Source organism: Jaculus jaculus, chromosome 8, assembly GCF_020740685.1.
Source record: "Jaculus jaculus isolate mJacJac1 chromosome 8, mJacJac1.mat.Y.cur, whole genome shotgun sequence".
Taxonomy (NCBI): domain Eukaryota; kingdom Metazoa; phylum Chordata; class Mammalia; order Rodentia; family Dipodidae; genus Jaculus; species Jaculus jaculus.
The window spans coordinates 103,222,164-103,243,393 of NC_059109.1; the positions used below are offsets into that span (position 1 = coordinate 103,222,164).

General features: G+C 38.2%; 1 protein-coding gene across 3 annotated transcripts in view; it reads left to right on the forward strand.

The window, feature by feature from the left end:
- The window catches only part of Kiz (kizuna centrosomal protein), a 125,934-nt gene that overhangs the window by 11,654 nt on the left and 93,050 nt on the right, over positions 1 to 21,230 (forward strand). For 2 of the 3 annotated variants that reach the window (XM_045156476.1, XM_045156478.1), the window contains one exon: positions 6,226 to 6,315. The exons of the other annotated variant lie outside the window; for it this stretch is intronic. In XM_045156476.1, the coding sequence (XP_045012411.1) occupies positions 6,226 to 6,315 (90 nt within the window). The remainder of the gene's footprint in view (positions 1 to 6,225; positions 6,316 to 21,230) is intronic. 3 annotated transcript variants of the gene reach the window in all.

Below are 21,230 nucleotides of genomic sequence, written 5' to 3' on the forward strand. Positions count from 1 at the left end.
GTTTGAGGCATCTTTACTTCCTTCTAATGTGGGGTTGCCTACTCCACAATTTGTGCCTTGGAGGAGAGCAAGAAACAGGGCTTCTTCCTTGCTATTTGCACTGGCTTATGGTGGTTGACCACTTTCACCCAAGAGACCACTAGTTATAGAAGCAATTCTCAGTGTTTTCTCCTTTTGCTATAACCATTTTTTCCCTAGCCTGATTTTATTACAAAACTTCAAAATATACAAAAAATTCAAAAGAATTATTATACAAAACACATAATTTTACATTTAATTGCAATAGTTACGAGCTGAAGTGGTGGCTAAGCTTTTAAAGGTGCTTGCTTGCAAAGCTTGATGGCCTGGGTTTGATTCCCTAGTAACCACATAAAGCCAGATGGACAAAGTGGCCCATGAATCTGGAGTTTGTTTGCAGTGGCAGGAGGTCCTGATATACCAATACTCTCTGTCTCTTTTTTTTCTCTCTCAAATAAATAAATATATATATAAAGACACTCTCATTTCTTTAAAAATTGAAACAGTTTTAAATATTTTTGCTGTATTTGCTTTGTGTGGGCATGCATTGTTTTTGTTTTTTTTTTTTATTCCTGAGTTGTCAAAGTCTGCCATATGTATCATGACACTTGCCTCCTGAGCTCTTGAGTGCAAGGGAAGTCTCATGTACAATCATACTTACATTATCATACCTTCAAGCACAGTGAATCCATATCATTTTCATATTCAGCTCATATTCAAATTTTCCTATTTTCCCTAAGAAGTATCTTGTATTTCCTGACCACGAGTCCAGTATAGTATTTGGTTTCTACTTTGTTATTGTAATGTTTAAGGTGTCTTTTAATCTAATATCAACTTCTTTCATCTTTTATTTTCTATGACCTTGGCTATTTTGAAGAAGGCAGGCCAATTGCTGACCATTTGGAATTTGAGTCATTGTTTGCTGATCCAGAATTCCCTGGTTATTTCCTATAAACTGGAAATGTGGTTTAGACTAGCATTGCCTGGTAAAACTTTTTGCACTGATGGAAATATGTCTATGCTGATGCTACTGGATGCAGTCTTTACCAGTCACACATAGCTGCTGAGTCATTACAATGTGGCTTGCAATATTGAGTACTGCTATTTTTAGCTAATTTTCACTAACACTTGCAGCTGAGTTAAGCTTCTTGGCATTCCACTGGGGAGAGCCTTGATATCAAATGGTCCTAACTGAGTGAGGCTTATGTTAAACTACTGGTTAAGATGGTTATCTTTAGAGGTCTCTATTTTAAGGTACCTTTTCATCCTCCTTGTAAATTAGTAATGATGGTTGAGTGTTACTGGGATATCTGTTCTTCCTTGGCCTTCTTTCTGCTGATTTTGGGATCCTTTGGTGAGCCTTGCCTATTATGGTAGAGGCTGTCAAGTGATTTTCTGTTTTATCTTCCTTTCGCTGACTTTCTTCCATAATACAGAGTAGTTTCCTCTTTTTTGTGTTGTTCTGTGGCTTCCTTTTGTGCCAGTGTCCTGTGGTGGCCTTAGGTTATAGAACCACTTGCCCTCTCTTAATGTTTTCTTACCTGGGTACTAGAACTTTACCTCAAATGCTGATTGATCTTGGGTAGATCTGAAGAGAAAGGTGTTCACAGTGTATTATCCACACATCCTAAAATGCCACACTTTTCCTTGCATAGAGTACAGTGAATGTACATGAACTTCATATTGGTAGAATTCAAGAAAGTGGAATAAGATGAAGTCATTTTGGAGTAGTTGAGATGTTGCATAAATTATGCTAAGTAGATTTCACATTTATTGAAATTCAGGTCTGTTTATATATAAAGCAGGTAATGCTAAAATATTTTAAAATATTTTAATAGCTGAGCTTTTCAGCCAAGTTGGTCAGTCAGTTCATGATTTTCTACAGTGCCCCTAGAGTGGCAGGGATTGAGAACTGATGGGGCAAAATTGCCTGTGGTAGGTAGCCTTGCTTCTGTAGACAAGGCTACTCCTGTAGCCTCCCTGGGTTCTGATGAGCCCCAGGCATAGACACTCTAATACTGGAACATGCTAGAACTCAGAAAAGTCCCAGGAACATGCATAGAGTATTGCCAACATCTGTACAGCCTTCCTTATTGGAGCAATGCCAGGAATGGGACCAGCATATTAGGCCATTTAGGGAGCATCCCTACCTGTGTAAGAGTCACCTGGTTGTCTTTTTTTCAGCTTGCAGTGGTGGCTCAGGTTTCTCAGAGCCAGCCCCAGATGCTTATCTCTACATGTACACCATCCCTATCCTCAGCCTATAAACCTCATCTCACATGCTGCAATTCTACACATACATCTCTTCCTTTCTGTTCCTCTCTCTTCACTTCCCTGTTTCTATCTTCCTCCCTGTCCCCAGCCTTCACCTTTTTCTCCTGCACATCCTCTACCTCTTCCACTTCTGTATTTCCCACTGTTTGTTTATATTAGTCTGCATATCTGCACTCTTCCTATCTTTTACATATACTCATATACACTCACATGTATCCACAGTACTTGAAACCTCCTGAACAGTTTGCATTTTCTTCAACATGTCACTTTACCTCCTTCAACTAGAAGCCTTTCTTTCCCTGTCCTACCTTAGATCTGTGTCACAATTATCTTGAACCTCTTTCATGTTATTCTCTTTGTTGGTTTTTCTACTTCACCAGGGTCTTCTTGTCTTACTATTTTAGTGCTCTCAGTGTTTGATCCAGAATATGACTTACACGAGGCAGTTAGAAAGTGTTAAGACTCCCCTTGACTGAAAGCTAATTCTTCCATACTTTTAAACCTACTCTTTATGGGCCGTAACTACCTATGTGAGAACAAATTTAGCATTGATAATACCATATGCTGTACCTTTCTGTCATTAGGTTATATATTCTAAAAGTGGACAATAAGGCTTCATAAATCTATAATAAATCCCTTCTTTTAATCAACCAAAATGCCTTGCTAGTTGATATGTATCAATTGAATGAATAACGTTCTTCCCTATCTTTTGGTGAGATTCCACCACATGGAAGCACATATGGGAAAAAAAGGAGAGTAGAAAACAAAAGACTGAATAATCATATCTACTCTAGTCACCTGAGAATCAAATTGAATAATTTATGCTACTTGCTGTGCTCATTTCTACAACATTTGGAGGCAAGAGTAGCTGTTTCCTTAGGCAAGACCAGCATCTAAACATTTTTTTTCAGCCCAGCCATTCCCTTAGTCTTTTACTGAGAATTAGCTGTGCAATCCCAGAAACCAAGGAAAAAGAAGCCTTGTGTGTGTGTGGGTAGGAGAGGGACAGGCAGTAGGGGAATACTGTTAGGAAAGGAAACTGGAGTGAAAGTGAGAATACAGAAGAAGGAAGCATACTGGAAAATGGGATGTGTTGTGGACACAGAGATATTCCAGAGACTCAAAACATCTGCAAGAACTCATATCTCCCCTTCCTGTGGTCCCAGCTCATTGCCAACAGATTTCAGTGATTCCACCAAAATTGCTTGTACTTAGTGAGAAAGTGAATGGAAAAGTTCTTTTAAGTTCAGATGGACAGCATAAACCCAGTATCATGAAGCAGTACAATGCAAAATAACTTTACCAGTTGGGTTAACTCAATGTTATTTAATAAAACAGATTTCCCAGGTTGGAACAGAGGATGAGGGGATTACTTTTAGAGCAACTCTGGAATAGCAATACTACTAAGTTATGAAGTGTTTGGTCCCTGAAATGTCTAGACAACATGTCAGGAAAGAAACATAGACTAAAGGGGTCTACATGAGAGAAGGGCTGTATCTACGTGCTGATGTTGTATGGAAATAGACGAAATATATGTGGCCTAACTGGAGAAGAAATTAGAAATGAAATGTGAAAGACTATTGGAGATGAAGATCAAATAAGGGCATGTACTCTGATGTTGCATCAGACATTTTTAGTAAAGAAAGTCTTGAGAAGATTGGGCTATATAGTATTTTAGAAATAGACTTTTTTTTTTTTAACTTTTTAAAACAAAGTCTCCTTGTATAGCCCAGGCTATTCTTGAACTTAACCATCTTTCTGCTTCTGCCTCTGCCTTGTGTAATTATAGGTATGCACAAGCATGCCCAATCCTTAAACAAACTCTTGAAAGTAGCAAAATCCTTTGCTTAAATAAAGTTAGTTAGAAGGTGGAAGAAGGAAGCCCCATGACCTACAGTTGAAAACTCCTGCTGTCCAACCTTCGGGAGGTAGATATGATGGATATATAAGAATAAATAGCAAGAAAACAGTATTTTAGGTGGTGATTATTCCTTTTAGGGGATGCAAACTTATAGTGTGTATTCATTATCTACCTGTAGTACTACTCTGATTTCAAAATACATCATACGGTTTATCTTTGCATCCGTCATTTAGCAGGAATACTATAAAGCTCAGTAAATTTTCAGCTGTCTTGAGAACAGTCCAAGTGAGGCTCTTATAGATACTTTCCTTAGTGTTCTTTAGGAAACCCTCATGCAGTTATCACTGTCATCTTGCTTCAGCATAATGAACTGAATACAGCTCTCATGTTTCCATAAGAAAGTATTGTCTTTGGAAAGAATGACTTCAAAACAATCCCCTAGTAACTAGAACAGGTACAGTACCCACTGATATTAAGAAAAGAAAATATTGTAATCATTGGAAAAATGTATCTGTTTATGTTATCATTTTATACATCTGTATTGTAATTCATCTCCTCCTTTTTTAAAGATACTTTACCTTGATAACTGTCAGCTATGCCTGACAAAGACAGAGCTTTTGGACTTAAGGATTAAATATCTTAGGCTGGGGAAATGGCTCAGTAGTTAAAGGCACTTGCCTGCAAAGCCTGCCAGCCCAGGGTTCAGGTTCCTAGAAACCATGTAAAGCCAGCCACAATAAGTGGAACATGTATCTAGAGTCCATTTTCAGAGGTTAAAAGCCCTGGTGTGCCCCCCCCCCCCTCAACATGTCTAAATAAGTAATTTGTTGTTGTTTGCTTTTCAAGGTAGGGTCCCACCATATCCCAGGCTGACCTGGAATCATTATGTATTTTCAGGGTAGCTTTGAACTCAAGGCGATCCTCCTACCTCTGCCTCTGGAGTGCTAGGATTAAAGGCATGCGCTACCACACCTGGCTAAAAATATCTTTAAAATTAAATATCTTTAAATTGAAAGGAGAGAGGTACACATTGTATTTTGATAAGTGTCTTATTTCTTTGTTGTTTCTTAGTTTGTCATCTTTATTTTTATTAATCTTATAAAACTTGAACTGGATATTTATTTAGATCGTTGCTGCCCTCTTTTATGTTAATAACATCTGCTAGAGTGGACAAAATCAGGAAATTTCCTTTTAAAATATTTTGAGACAAATACTCAGTTTATTATTGCCTGTGAATTTTCTGTGTGTAAAAACAAAACTCAGTCTTGGTTCATGTTCAGATTGAGAACTGAGGAAACAGCTTTTTAATTCAGTTATCTCATAGCTGTATTTCTAATTATATGTATAACTGCCTAATTTAGAAACTGTTCTGATACTTATTTGCAATATGCTGCAATCAGTAACTTTTTTTTAAGGCTTTGAGTATTAAAGTACATTTTCATGTCCTGCATTTAAGAAAAAGTCATCTTATGATTGAATCATTTTCATTATGGTAATAATGCAGACATCTTGATATAGTTATTAGTACCATAGCAAACTTGATTAATGTACTGATGCCTGTACAGTGTATTCTTATTTCAAGAAAATGAAAATTATTTAAGTTTATGATCTAGTAATTAATATACTAAATTGCTGTGACATTTAGGACAATGACATTACATATGTCATATAGATTAAAAAAAAAAACATAAGACTGATTTCCCCCCCTTTTTTGAGGACAAAACTTGGAAAAGAGATGCTATCTGACATTTAACTTTTATAGTCAACTGGATTTTCATGATCCTTTAATGATAAAGTGTCAAGCTCTTTTGCTCTGTGTGGTGGGGGGTAAAAAATAATTAAACATCCAGTGAGCCTTGTTTTGTTTAAAATGCATATAACATTTTATAGAACACACCTTTTGATATGTGTTATTTGTGAAGTTGCCTATTTTCTAAGGTAAGGTGAATGTTTTGACAGAATTAGCTTTTATTTTATACTTCGCAGTTCCTTTTATGTCATAAAGTTGGCAACCTCTGGATGGGTTTACTTTAATCATACTTACGACAGAGTCAAACTTTGTTTATATTTAGACTGACTATGAGAATGCAGCTAAAATGCAGCTACTCTTCAAAGATAGCCTGGGGATAAAAAGTGACCTGAAAGATGAAGACAGAAAAAAGGTAATATAATTTTATGATGATAAGCCACAGTTTCCAGTTCCTTTTTTTAATTATAACTTTATATTGACAACCTCCATACATATAGTCAATATACCATGATCATAATCCCTTTCCACTACCCTCATTTCCCCCTCCCAAATCTCTCCTCCATTGAATCCCTTCTTTCCAACTAGAATGTTCTTGTTAAAGTATTTTAAATAAAATCATCTTATACAAAATTTTTGATTAAACCTTAGATGATTATTTAAGGAATTTTGCTTATAGAATATTGTTTTAATATCTAATTTGATTAAATTTGCTAAAATGCAGCTTTGGGCTTAAGACTCAAAAAAAAAAAGACCCTAAATATTGTTAGGAGGTAAAATTGTGTTTTAGTAAACAGTTTTTATGACTATTTTTCTTAGATTGAGAAAGGTTTTAAATGAAAAGCAAACTAAATGTGGCCTTTTGATTCTTTCCTTTGTATATATAATTTTCTACATTTGAACCTTTTCACAGAGAAGGTGGGGGGAAAAAGATTGCATATCTAAGCAATAGACAAAAAGACCAGCAAGGAATACTTAAATAAATTCTGCTATGTATCTGCTGTAATGCAGGCTTCTAATCCTTCCGCCTATCTCCATATAAATGATTCTGTTCAAGACCATAGATGTTTTCTTCACTAAAAGCAGTAAAGCTCTTTTAGATGAAATGTCTAAAAACATCTTGTAATAACTTGGAGCATGCTGGCAAGAGTAGTCACTTGTGACTATGTGTGAAACCCCCTCAGCCAGTCGATATTGTAATAAGCAAAAATGGTACCATCACTCCATTATTCAGAGAAGCCAACAGCGTGCTTGTTCCTTAGGCTGCAGCATTCATTAAGAAAAGCTTACTGGGCTGAAAGCTGGAAACAGATGATAACGGGATATGATTTTCATATTTAATGCTTTCCTTGGAAGAGTATGTGTGCTACAGATTGATAGAAGAATCAACTGCTACTTTACTAAAAGACTTTCAGGTTTGCCCTATAGCTACCGATGGAATCATTCAGCCAAGAAATTAACTTTTTCTCCTTTTACCTGCTTTATATATCTGCTAAGCAGGCTGCCTTGCTGCCAGTAAATGTTATTATGCAGTTAACTGTTTGGTATTTAAGACTCTTATCAGAAAAGAAACAGAGGCCACACTATTTTGTTTTTATAGTAGGGGGAAGGTTTTAGTTTTTCTTTCTTCCATGCATTAGCACGCATTAATCTGACTTTATAGGAAGTTTTAGTTTTCTTTCCCCGTAGATTAAAAAGTTAAAAAGCTAGAATTTAGAGCATTCTTTAAACTGTAAGATACGAAACACCAAGCTCCAGCAACCTTGACCCATATAAAAAGGCCTTTAATGATAAGTGATTTATATGCCATTATATGTAGGCCAAATGTGGTATGATGTGATAGACTTCTAAAGCATTCAGGCACTTTCTGTGTTTGACATTTGGTAATGAAATAATTGACATGCTTTAATCTACAAGCCAGGTTGTTCTTTCTGTGCCATTCCTGATCGACACATTCTTAGTATGGCAGTGTCAATGGTACTTAAGCAAAATGGGAAACTTTGCTTTTCTATTTGCACTACTGATTCCTTACCTTGCATAAGGTTATAAAGTCTTCATTTAATAATTAGAAGTGTTTTCTTTGTACTGAAAGGTGTCATATTTAAAGCTTTAACTCATACTGAAGTAAGAATCAATTAGGTAACATTTTGAGAAATTTTTATCTTGCCTGTTCTGATTTTTCTTTGATGTTTAATCAATTAAAAGGCAAATACACTGCAGCAAAATCATGACTTAGTTAATCTTTACCATATGCTAATTCCTGAATGAGTTCTTACCATATTATGTTGTACTTCCTATTGGAAATCCAAGCTTCTCTTGTTTGGGTAGTCATGGGGATTTGCCTCTGTGCCTGGAGTCAGTGGTTTCTAGGACTCTCCTAATGGAGAGTGTGTTGTACTAACTAAATTCAGTATATCATCATTGAGCAACTGTTATGTTTGAAAAGTCACAGTAAGCCTCTCCAAAAGTGCATCAGTCCTGTCCTAAATATACTTCTCACAAAGCAGTGCTCTTTCTGTGCACAGAATAGAACAGTTACAGGAAATGAACATGGGGTATGGGAGAGAGATGGGGCTGCTTCCTCTGTAGTGTATAATGCAAGCCTTGGTAGAGGCGTTGGTGTTTGGCAGGCGTTGAAGGATGAGTAGGAAACTGGTCATTGGTATTATATGGACATCATACCACAGGGTGCTATATATTACGAATAAAGGAGTAGGAGCAGTAAAGCCCAGAGGGTCATTGTCTAGTCAGACTATGTGGACATGGTAGGAAATGATGTTTGACAGGTACATCATGAAACCTAGTACCTGTAAGTAAGGCCCCATGAGGCTCAAGAACTAAGCTTTCCTCTTAGAATGATCATGTATATCTATGTGCATGCCTGTCTAGTTTCATGGGAAGAGTGCTAGAAAATGGGTCTGACAAAGTAGGGTAGGATGAACCTGGGGAAATCAGGATCTGGGTGATAGGGAAGAATGGACTAAGGTTACCATTTATAAAGTGAAGAGGTTTGGGCAAAGAAGTGATGACTGTATGATAAAAAGATAGTTTTAAGTCGGGCATGGTGGTATGCGCCTTTAATCCCAGCACTTGGGAGGCAGAGGTAGGAGGACTACCATGAGTTTGAGGCCACCCTGAGACTTCATAGTGAATTCCAGGTCAGCCTGAGCTAGAGTGAGACCTTATCTCGAGAAACCAAAAAAATAGATAGTTTTAGGGCTGAGGTTCTAACCTAGTTGGTAGAGTACTTGCCTGGCATGCATGAAGTTCTAGATTTAATCCCCAGTACCACATAAATGGAATGTGGCATGCCTATCATCCCACGTCTTGGGAAGTAGAAGCAGGGGGGTCAGAAGTTCAAAGTCATACAGCCACATAGCAAGTTTGAGGCCAACCTTGACTACATGAGACCCTGTCTCAAAAAAAAAAAAAAAAAGAACAGGAAAGAAAAAGAAACAATAGTTTTTAGAAAGTGATTGTAACTTAAATGTCAAGAAAAGTCATCAAGCAATGGCTGTGTGATTTTTCACTGTAAATTCTAGCTCAGTTCTTCATAAGGCATCCGTTGTTTGTATGCGTCTGGTGTCTATCTTCAGAGTTATATATTCTTTTATAAGGAACAGTATTATTTTACATGTTCCCTAAACGTGTTTCACTATTTTAACATCACTGTTACTTAGTAAACTAAAAACAATAATAAAAAGATAAAAGTTTAGGCCTCATTTAAGTCATAAGCTAGCAATCCATCCCCTTTATCATTACTGTTACTCTTTTTTATTTTGGAGGAAAATCCAATTCTTTTCATCTCTAGACATGTTCTTTTGGCTAAGTTTTTTGATATGAACTGTGATTATAGAATATACATTAAAAACACATCTAAACATATGTCTTCAAGGGAGATAGAGGAGGTATTTATAAGACTATAAACTCTGGAGTGGGTTGTGAAGTTTCCTTCAACTATTGTACTAGTGTATTCTACTAGGAGCAGAAGTGAACTGATGGCACTCTGCCAGGGCTGCAGAACTCTATCACAGGATGAAATCTGCTTGGACATGTCTCCTGTACTGTTACAAGGATCTTGGGAAGGACTGCAGGGCAGGTTGTTATTTCACTTGTTAGCAGCAGTAGTATCAGCAGAACATGAGTATTACACTCTTTCTCTGCCATATGCTACATTCATTATCTGGGCATTATCTAACCCTTCCAACAACACTGACACAGATGTGTTTGTTGTCCCCATTTTATAGTAAGGTTCAGAAAGGTTATTTAGCTCACCCAAGATGACATGGCCAAAATTCAAACTCACATCATTAGGTTTCCACATCCATACTGTGGGAAATGCCCATCAGAGTTAGAGGAAATTCTCTAACAAATGAAACAGTTTTTGGTGGTTCATTTTACCTTGGGATGGAATGCAGTGGTCTCCCTTGGACTGTTAAAGTTGTGCTAAGTCAGGCAAACCACAATAAGCAGTGTGCCTATCTCAAAACTGCCCATGTTTGCAGTAATAGAAACATCTGTTTCTGGTAGCTTGGTTGAGCAGAACTCTCTTACACCTTAACTGAAGAAGAGCTTAAAGGGAGAAAGCCCACACAGAGTGCAGAGTCAGATGTGTGCCTGCTGGGCATGGATGAGTTCATCAGGAAAGGTGTTCTAGCTGTCACCAGGAGCACCCTCACTGTAAGAAAGGCACCAGAGAGAGAGAGGGCACGTTCATCCATTCTCAAGGAGAACTTCTGCTGCTCTCAGCATCTGTGTAGTACTCAAAAAACCAGGGCAACGTCTTTAAGGCCAAGGTCATCTCTAAGAGGTAAGAGAACAGGGATTTGACAGCAAGTAGTTTGTTTAGGAGATGGCCCCAGAAAGCACAGTCAAGGAAAGAGGAAATGACATAGAGAAGGGAAAGCTGCCAATGAAAGTATGTGATTGAGTGTGAGCTATGAGCACCTGGCACTCAGGCTCAATGGAGACCCCAGAAGACTAAATAGAATGTGCCCCTGAGGTAGCCTGCCTGAGAGAAAGGAAAGTAAGATCGTTCTCCACAACTCTTGCCACTGGCTTCTGTGACTGGCTCCGTAGCTGCTCCAGGGCTGCTGACAGATGCTTACAGGCCAAGAAGCACTGGATACATATTAGGAGACGAGGGCCCAGAGATGTAGGCCTGGCCCTCACATGCTTGGAAGGAAGAGTGAGTGGATAAAGCAGAGGGTGAGTACTTGAAGTTATCCATACAAGGATAGTTTCTTACTATACTAGCCTACAGTGCTGCCTCACCAACAGCCCCCTCAAGTCACTGCCTAATTCTAAATAATACAGAACCTCCCTAGAGTGGATCTCTGGACAGTTGACTTCATGGGATGGTGTTCTTCAGTTCTGTCTGAGCCATGAAAAGTGGAAAGAGACCTTTTGTGTTCTGCTAGGTGTCTTTTCAACCAATAACATTTTATTTTCAACGCTGAGACTGGAACACAGGACTTAACATGTACAACGTAAGTACTCAACCATTGAGTCATATCCCCAGCTCTTAAGAACATTTTTTATTCATACATTGCTGTTTAGAAAACAATTCAGAATTAAACTAATAGTTTCTCAGTAGGGTTAAGTTATTCCTCAGAGTTATTTATATATGTCCAAATTCCTCTAAAAAGTTGATGCATAGACCCCATTTTCAGGGTTATATAAAAATTTTCTTCTTGGGTTAGGAAGATGACATAGTGGTTAAGCACTTGCCTGTGAAACCTAGAGACCCTGGTTCAAGACTTGATTCCCCAGTACCTACATAAGCCAGATGCACAAAGTGGCACATGCATCTGGAGTTCATTTCCAGTGGCTGGACGTCCTTGTGTATCCATTCTCTTTCTCTCTCTGCCTCTTTCTCTGTCTGTCTGTCTCAAAAAAAAAATTTTTTTTTCTTCTTTTCTGGCTTACCAAACATGTGCTGCAGGGCATGGCCTGAGCACAGCCTGTACCTGCTGCACCTGGTGGGAGTGATGGTCTGCACCAAACAAAGTAGGAAGAGCTGAGAGCTATTCTTCCTAAGTGAGGAGAGATGTGCCTTATTTCATGTGGAGATACAGGCCAGGTGTTGTTGGGACTGCATTTTGCTTCCTTTTAGGGTTGCCTCCAAGGGGCTAATGGAAAATAAGGTTCTGTCAACATCTAGCATTTACATTGGACTTACTGTTTTCACATACTGTTCTAGGGAGGGAGGGAGGGAGGGAGGGAGGGAGGGAGTGTGTGTGTGTGTGTTTATATCTGTTACAACACTCTTATAAAAATAGAATTGTTTAGTCAGGCATGGTGACACATACATTTAATCCTAGCACTTGGGAGGCAGAGGTAATATTACCAAGAGTTCTAGGCCAGTATGAGACTACAAAGTGAATTCCAAGTCACCCTGAGTACAGCAAGATCCTACCTTGAAAAAACAGCAAAAGAAAGCAAGAAAGAAAGGTTTAATACTCATTTTGAAAATTAGGGAACGGGTGTTCAAAGAAGTTAATTCTTATCCCCAGATTCAGACTGGTCAGGTGGTAGAACTTGGATTTAGATCCAATTCAAGTAAGCTAGTTTGGAGTCATTTTTTAAACTATATTTTTAAAATTTATTTTGGTCTGTAGTCTTAATAAATATATATCAATCTACTTTTCACTTACTGGATTAAATCATTTACTTGGGAAAATGGTTGGGGGTAGGGTATTCTTCAAGGAATTTAGCTTCTTTCTGAAAACACCTTTGTGAGAACTTTTGGCCAGACAGCTCTCTTCCTATATAACAATGGCTTTCCCAAGGGGAAACTTGTATTCACAGATTAAGTTGCATTTATTGCTGTGGATTTGTGGGAAAGGTGAAAAGGTGAGTGAGATGGGAAAACAAATGGAATCCAAGAGTAAGGTGCAATTTGTAGGAAACTCTTTGACCATGGCACAAAGGATTAGAGAAGATTTGATAGTGAGACCTGATTTCATACTTACTGAATTCAGTAATAAATTAGACAAATACCTCAAATTTATTACTATGATTTTTTTTGAGGTAGCGTCTCTCTCTAGCCTGGGCTGATCTGGAATTCACTAAGTAGTCTCAGGCCAGACTCACAGTGATCCTACTATGTCTGCTTCCTGAGTGCTGGGATTAAAGGTGTGTGTTACTACACCTGGGAGAGAGAAAGAGGGATAGATAGATAGATAGATAATGGGTATACCAGGACATCCACCCACTGGAAACAAACTCCAGGTGCATGTGCCACTTTGTGCATCTGGCTTTACATGAGTACTCAGGAATTGAACCCAGGTCATTAGGACCTGTGGGCAAGTGCCTTAACTGCTGAGCTCACTCCAGCCTCTAAGGATTTTTTATGATTGTCTATTTGTTTAAAGCTGTTCAGTAAGACAATTTGAGTTTAATTGACTATTGTAACACTAGAGATAGACATTCAAGTCCTGAACTCCAAGTTTGAATTCTGGTTCTGTAGCCATAAGACATTTTCTCAACATGGTTAGGTCCCATAACGATAGGGAAAATATTGTTTTGAGATTAGAAAGGATAATGAGTACAATAAATCTTTTAGCTAAAGGTACTTGTACCTTACAAGTACATGATCAGTCCCCACTGATCTTGTCTCCACACTTGTGGTAGTTTGAATAGATAGCACCCAATATATTCAGTATTTTTATTAATGTGTAGTTTGTATCTGCAGCCACCTGGCTGGAGGAGGTGTCACTGGGAAGATCTTAGGGTCAGGCCTTAAAGTGTAGTGATGGACTTGGAATTCCAGTCTAAAGATATGCAAAGTGCCTGGAGTTCCTGAAGTGTGTATGTTTGTGGTGTGGTTTTTGGATTTTGGCTTGTGGCTTTTTTTCTCTTTCTGCTTAATCCTTTAAAAAGGGGCCAACTTCTGCCATTATGGAACATCCCTTGGATCTGTAATAATAAATATCCCTTCCTCCATAAGTGCTTGGTCTGGAAGTTCATCTGAGAGACCTAAGGCTGTCTACTACAGTACTCATTACCTTTATTATCACCAGTGTCACCATTGTCACCATCTTTGTTCTCCATTAGGGTAGCCTTGCTTTGGTCCTAGCATCTTCCCTCATCTAAGATAGTGGAGAGGCTTCTGTGGAACAGATAGAAAGGCTGACTATGAAGTAAAGACATGGGAAGTCATACCACTTCATGGTAACAGCTCATAATGGGTTGATTTGTAGGGATTTTTACCCTGCAAAATAATTTATAGAATACACCATTAAGTACTAATATAACAGGTACCACAACTGGATTAAAAAAAATAGATAGTAGCAACACTTAAGGGCCAGACATGTCTTTGTGGTATCAGTCTTGAGAAATTAGCAATGACTATAATCTATCATATGGTGGCAAAATAGAAGACTAGATAAAAATCATCATGACATGGTGTATTAGTCTACTAAGACTGCCACAACAAAACACCACAAATTGGGTGACTGATACAATAGAAATTTATGTTTGATAATTCTAAAAGCTGGAAGTTTAAGAACCAGATGCCAGCAGGATTGGTTTCTGGTGAAGCCTCTCTCCTTGGATTACAGATCACTTCTTTTCACTGTGTCCTCATGAAATCTGTTTTTTTGTTTGTTTTGTTTTTGTTTTTGCTTTTGTTTTTTCATTTTATAGGAGAAGGAAGAGAGGAGGGAAGGCTAGGATGTCTTCCTCCCTTTTTAAAGAACATCAGTCCTACTGGATTATTAAGTCCCACACCCATACGGTCTCCTTTAACATTAATTACATCTTTAAAGGCCCTAACTCTAAATTAGCCACAGGAGGGTTAGAGCTTCTACATGTGAATTGTGGGAGAGAGTCATGAGATTCAGTATGTAACAAGTGGTTAAATAAAATAGTTCTTTCAGATTGTTGTGTTAATGATTGTTAAGGGCTTTTTATTGTTGTTGTGATTTGGTAGCATGCTTACATAGAAATTGAGTGGTAGCTGCTATACTGTATAAAATGTTGAAAATTCCCCCGTACCACTCCTTTCCATTCTATACTCAATTTCATCTTTCTCATTCCTTTGGCTTTAGTGGTACAAGTAATCTATTAAGAGAGAGTGAGGATTTTCTTAGCATTTGGCAAAACATGAATTCTAATAAATATATTTGTTATGAAGCCAGGCATGGTGGTGCATGCGTTTAATTCCAGCACTTAGGGGGCAGGGGTAAGAGGATTGCTGTGAGTTCAAGGCTACCCTGAGACTACATAGTTAATTCTAGATCAGCCTGGACCACAGTGAGTCCCTACCTCAGAAAACTAAAAAAAAAAAAAAAAAAAAAAAAAAAGTTTTAAAAATTAATTTTTATTGGGAACTTTAATATATGAATATATTGCAGATTGGTCCTATTCTCACAGGCTGTCCTCTTATGTCTCTCTCTCCTCTGCTTCCATTCCATGAGGGCCTTCCTCAGCAAGATAATCTGTTGGTAATCACTGTAGAGTCAGTCCCTGTAGGAAGGACAGTGCCTCACAGTACACTTTCCCACCCCTGTGGCTCTTACATTCTTTCTACCTCTCTCTGCCCACAATGTTCCATGAGTCTTGGAGGGCATGTTATAAGAATCCTTTAGTGTTGAGCTCTTGGCTGCCTTTAGTTTTCTGCTTTGATGAGTTTTGAGTCTCCTTAGTGCCTAATGCCATTCCCCTGGAGAAGGTTCTCAGGTTAGTCATGAGAGTAGCATTAATATTTAATCTGCCACTCCTTTGTAATGTTTCCTGGGCCCTGGTGGGTGTGATAGAGATGACTCATCATGTGCTAGGTAGTTGGCTTTATTTTCCTGTCTTACTGATGGGTCTTAAGTCTCTCTAGTATTCATCACCATCTCAAAAAAGCAGGTTCTATAGCCAGGAGTGAGAGCAGCATGGATCAAAGGGGGTAAACATAGATTTTTAGAAGACTTTTTGACAGACATAACTCCTCCTTTTAGAGAAGTTTCTCTATGACCTTCTAAGCCCTAAGGTTCTAACATGGTTCTCAGTACTAGGCATGATTCCCCCTCCCCAACTGAGCAGACATCATATCCAATTAGAGAGCAGTTGATTACCCCTAGGACCTATGTGACATTATTGTACTGGTGGGTACATCTTTTCTGGCTGGTTAATTTTGTAGCTTGCAGGACCCACATGTTCATATTGTTGGTGACTTATCTCTGAGCAGCTGGTATAGCCTTTTCCAGCACTTTAGAGAGCTTGCCAGCAAGGAGCTGACTTCCATCTCAGTTTTAGCTTAATCTCTCAATGTCCTGTGATCACAGTCTGTAGTGTCTTCATCAATAGAGTCTTCCCATTTAGTTCGGGTAGGTAACCAGTTATTTTGGTGCTGGCCTGCATTGTTTTGGGGGCTTCATAGGTCTTCCTGAACAACAGCTCACTGTGGAAGGGGTACCCCATATCTTGCACTAGGATTTACCAGCAACATTCTTTTAGAGAAAGCTTTCTCCATCCCAGCAGAGTATTTCTCATCAAACTATTCTTTCTTTCTCACACACACACACTCTCTCTCTGTCTCTCTATCTCATACACCTCATCTTTTAGTTAGCTAACAAGAGGTAAGTTTTATATATAATATAAAATATAGTATTGACTGATCTCACCTTAATTTTGTATGTCTGACCTCTTCCTCCTCTCATTCCAGCCCTCCAGGCTCTTCCTTGTACTTTGTCCCTCTACTTGCCTGTTTACTGTCTCCTTTAATCCCTCCTCACTTCTCTCCAAGCCTTATTCAAGCTTCCTAACCTATACTACTGATGATTACTAAAACCTGTAAACAAATCAGACTAGGCTATGGCTAACAGATATATTCTTTGAAGTAATCATCATGATCTATTTTGAGAACTATAGTTCAAAAGTATAGCAGTTTAAACTTGTCAATGTCTCCTTATATCTGTCTCTCTTCTCTCACTCAGTAAAAACAAACTTATGATTTCTCACAAACCTTCTGTTCACTATGAAGTATTTTGCATTGTGTTCTACTGTTACTCTTCCCAACTTCCAAACATTGTAAGAGATGAAGATGGATAGCTGTGGTAGGAGAAGGAAAAATTGAATCAAAATCTTGAGTGACATCACCAGTACTCAGCCACAAAGCAGTTAATTGCAAGACATGGGGAAGTTGGTCATCGTGCCAGATCCTTAAATACTGGTATGTGCACCTTCTTTTGACAATAATGCCTGTTTCTCCACAGCTTTTGAATTCCTAATACTATTTCAGTGTCAACAATAATGTAAACTTGGTGTTATCTTTTCAGTTTCCCTGGCTCAGAAACTGCTTTGAGAAGATATTTAATAAGGTTCAGAAGTTAGGATGTTCCTGTTGCTAAGATTATCTTAAAAAGAAAAAGCAGGGGCTGGAGAGATGGCTTAGCGGTTAAGCGCTTGCCTGTGAAGCCTAAGAACCTAGTTCCAGGCTCGATTCCCCACGACCCATGTTAGCCAGATGCACAGGGGGGTGCATGCATTTGGAGTTCATTTGCAGTGGTTGGAGGCCCTGGCATGCCCATTCTCTCTCTGTGTCTCTTTCTCTCTGTCTCTCTGTCGCTCTCAAATGAATAAATAAAAATATAAATATAAAAAAAAGAAAAAGCAGAGCTGTCTTAGAAAGTCTGATTATAGCAGATGGATAGGGGGCCACCCAACAGAAATCTACCTTGAATTTTTACCAGGGCCAGTATTTTGCTGTGCAAATGTGGAGTCAGTTCAATATAGATAACTTTATAGCAAGTAGCAGTTAATATATGTAGGCTTCTCATATATTTCTTATTTAAAAAGATTAATAATTGTTGGTAGGAACATAAAACAATGCAACCATTTGTAGTAAAACAGCTTATGAAATGTTACATATGAAGTTAGCATGAGTCAGCAAATCCATAGGCATTTACTCATGAGAAGTGAAAGCATATCTACCCCAAGTTTTATATAGATATTCACAGCATCAGTATTTGTAAAAGCCCAAAATGGTAACAACTCAGATGTCTATAATCTGAAGAATGAATCAATAAGAGATGATATATACACAGAATATTAGCCACAAGAAGGATTGAAATACTAATACATGCTGTAACATAAGTGAATATTGAAGACCTGATGCTAATCAAAAGAAACCAGTCAAAAGAGACCATGAGTCATATGACTCCATTTATACAAATTGTCCAGTCTGGGCAAACTCCTAAGTACACAGTAAATTTCTTGTTGCTTGATACCGGAAGTTAAGTGGGGAGGATTGAGAAAAATTATTGAGAGGTATGAGGTATCTTTTTTTGTAGGGAGAGAAAAGGTTCTAATACTGTGATAGTTGTACAATCTATGAATACACTAAATACTAAAACTACTGGATTGTGTACTTTTAAAAGATGAAGTTTATGATATGTGAATTGCATTTATTTATTTATATACTTATTTATTTACAAGCAGAGAGAGATAGAAGAGAGAGACAGACAGAGTGGGTGCACCAGGGACTCCAGCCGCTGCAAACAAACTCCAGACATATGCGCCACTTTGTGTATCTGGCTGTACATGGGTACTGGGGAATCAAACCCGGGTTGTTAGGTTTTGCAAGCAAATACCTTAACTGCTGAGCTATCCCTCCCAACCCCCGTGAATTGTATTTGAATAAAATATAAAACTAGTTTTAAAAGCTTCAGTAAAACTGAATTTGTTAAATTCGTTTAAAAAATAATGTTAACATTCCTGACATAATTTTATATGAACTCATTTAGTTGCCTTCCCCCCATGTGGAGCTTTATCTTCACATAGGTGTAAGTTCTGTCAGTTGGTTTTCAGGTACCACACCTTGGCATTGCCCTGGTTGTGACATGAGTCTTCATGTGTCTCTGTGATGTTGTCTTACTGTTTTCTGCTCATGCTACAATAGGCTGGCTCAACTTTCCCTGATTATACATAGCTTTCTTTTTTCTTTTAGGCTTTCTCTCTGTTTTCTTTTTTTGAGGTAGTCCAGGCTGACCTGGAACTCACTCTGTAGTTCTAGGCTGGCCTCAAACTCAGTGATCCTCCAACCTTTGCCTCCCAAGTGCTGGGATTAAAGGTATGTGCCACTGTGCCCAGTCGCTTATTTAAGATGAACTTCCATGCAGAATTGTTAGGACTCTTAATGCTAGATTCTTTTCAAGTACAAGTATGCATCCAACTCTGGCTCAAACTTGTGATCTTCTTGCCTTTGCCTTTGCCTCTGCTTACCAAATTGTGATACAAGGCATGCACCACCATGCCCAGTTTATAATTCTTTAAAATAAATTTAAGATTTTCAGGAAAGTTGTAGAGATAGTATGAAGAGTTCTTTGGGGTCTCTTACTCAGTTGCCACCAGTTATCATTGAATGTTACAGTACCATGCTTATCAAATCTAAGAAACCAACCTAGGTATACAGTTTACTGCTAAGTAAATTTCTGACTTTATTTAAGTTTTGTCAGTTTTTTTAATAATACAATTTTTCTATTCTAGGACCCAACCAAGACTTAATGTTACAATTTTATTTTTAAAAAACTGAATATACCCCATTTAACATGATTTGACATTTTTGTCAGGCTTGTTTTAAAGAAGCCACATTTTAGGGAAATTTTTTAAATAATTTGCTTGATATGATAGTGAGACGACTGGGAATTCATCACCCTACTCCAGTTATTATTTTTGTTCCTTAAAAACTAGAAATATTCTTTTGTGATTTTGCTGCCCAGATTGCATAATCTGAATGAGATCATAAAGGCAACACCAGTCAAATACATTGAGGGATAAGCTGTAATCAGCCAGCCTATATTCTTAAACAATGTCAGTGTCAAGACTGGCAAGGAAAGACTAGCTATCTGCTGCTGATTTATGGAAACATGATGTGACATTGGATCTTGAACCAAGAACAAATGGAGCTAACTATATAGGACATTATTCTTCAATTAACAAACAATGAGTGTGAACTAGAGACTAGGAACCAAAATTATATACACATTAAATTTCTTAGCCAGTGTGATGGTGCATGCCTTTAATCCCAGCACTCAGGAGGCAGAGGTAGGTGGATCACTGTGAGTCCAAGGCCACCTTGAGACTACATAGTAAATACGAGGTCATCTTGGGCTAGAGAGCAAGACCCTACCTCAAGAAACCAAAAATGAGCTAGGTGTGATGGTGGTGCACGCCTTTAATTTCAGCACTTGGGAGGCAGAGGTAGGAGGATCACCATAAGTTTGAGGCCACCCTGTGACTACATAGTGAATTCCAGGTCAGCCTGGGCTAGAGTGAAACCCTACCTCAAAAAAAAAAAAAAAAAAAGAGTTGGGTGTGGTGGCACATGCCTTTCATCCCAGCACTAGGGAGGCAGAGATAGGAGGATCACCATGAGTTCAAGGCCAGCCTGAGACTACATAGTGAATTCCAGCCTGGGCCATACCCTACCTTGAAAAACCAAAAAATAAAAAATAAAAATAAAAACATTCTTGGTTGTCATAATCAACTGTACCCATGAAAAAGAAAAGAAGTCTTCTGTGCTTCAAAAACGCAGAAGCATCTAGTGGTAGGAATGGGATGTCTTGACCCTCATATTAGGTAGAAAGAGGGACTATGCATATATAAGAATGTGCATGTATAGGGCTAGAATGCATGTATAGAGTGGGAGAAAGAAGAAAAAGCAAATGGGGCAAAATATAAACAGTAACCCTGGCTGTTTTCAGTAATTCTTTCACCTCTTCGGTTATTTTGAAATTGTCTTATAATAAGTTACACATGCATACACACATGTGCACTTGTGTGTACAACACAACACTATGAAAAAAAATAAATACCAGCAACTAAGCACACAGCAGAACAAATTACAAACATAGAACCCTCTTCTTGTGTCTTGGCAGCTTCCTGATCCGGCTCTTGTGTTAGTGAAGTACTACTGCACTTCGTTTCATTTCTATGTGCAATTAAGAGCTATCTTATCAAAACTCCTGATTGATTACAGCCCACTGAAATGTAATGTTCTTACTAGTGTATCACTAGAGTTTGTGGAAGAACTTGGAATTCATTGTTCTGAGAAGTCTGACAATGCTTAGCAGTAGTAGGGAATCCTTAACTGCTTGTTACCACAGAGCTGTGGCTTAGAAGCAAACCTCTGTTAACAGAGCAGTCTACTGAGCTGGTTATTGTTTTCACTTCCTGTGGGCCTAGAAGCAAAATCATGCTATATTGTGTACCAATATATTGACTGCTGGATGTCAGTTTGAACCCTCAGCACTCAGCCAAAGTGCTCCATTGTAATCATTCCTTGGAGCCGTCTGAACTGAACAATAATTTTTGAAGACAGGTTTGTTAGACTACAGT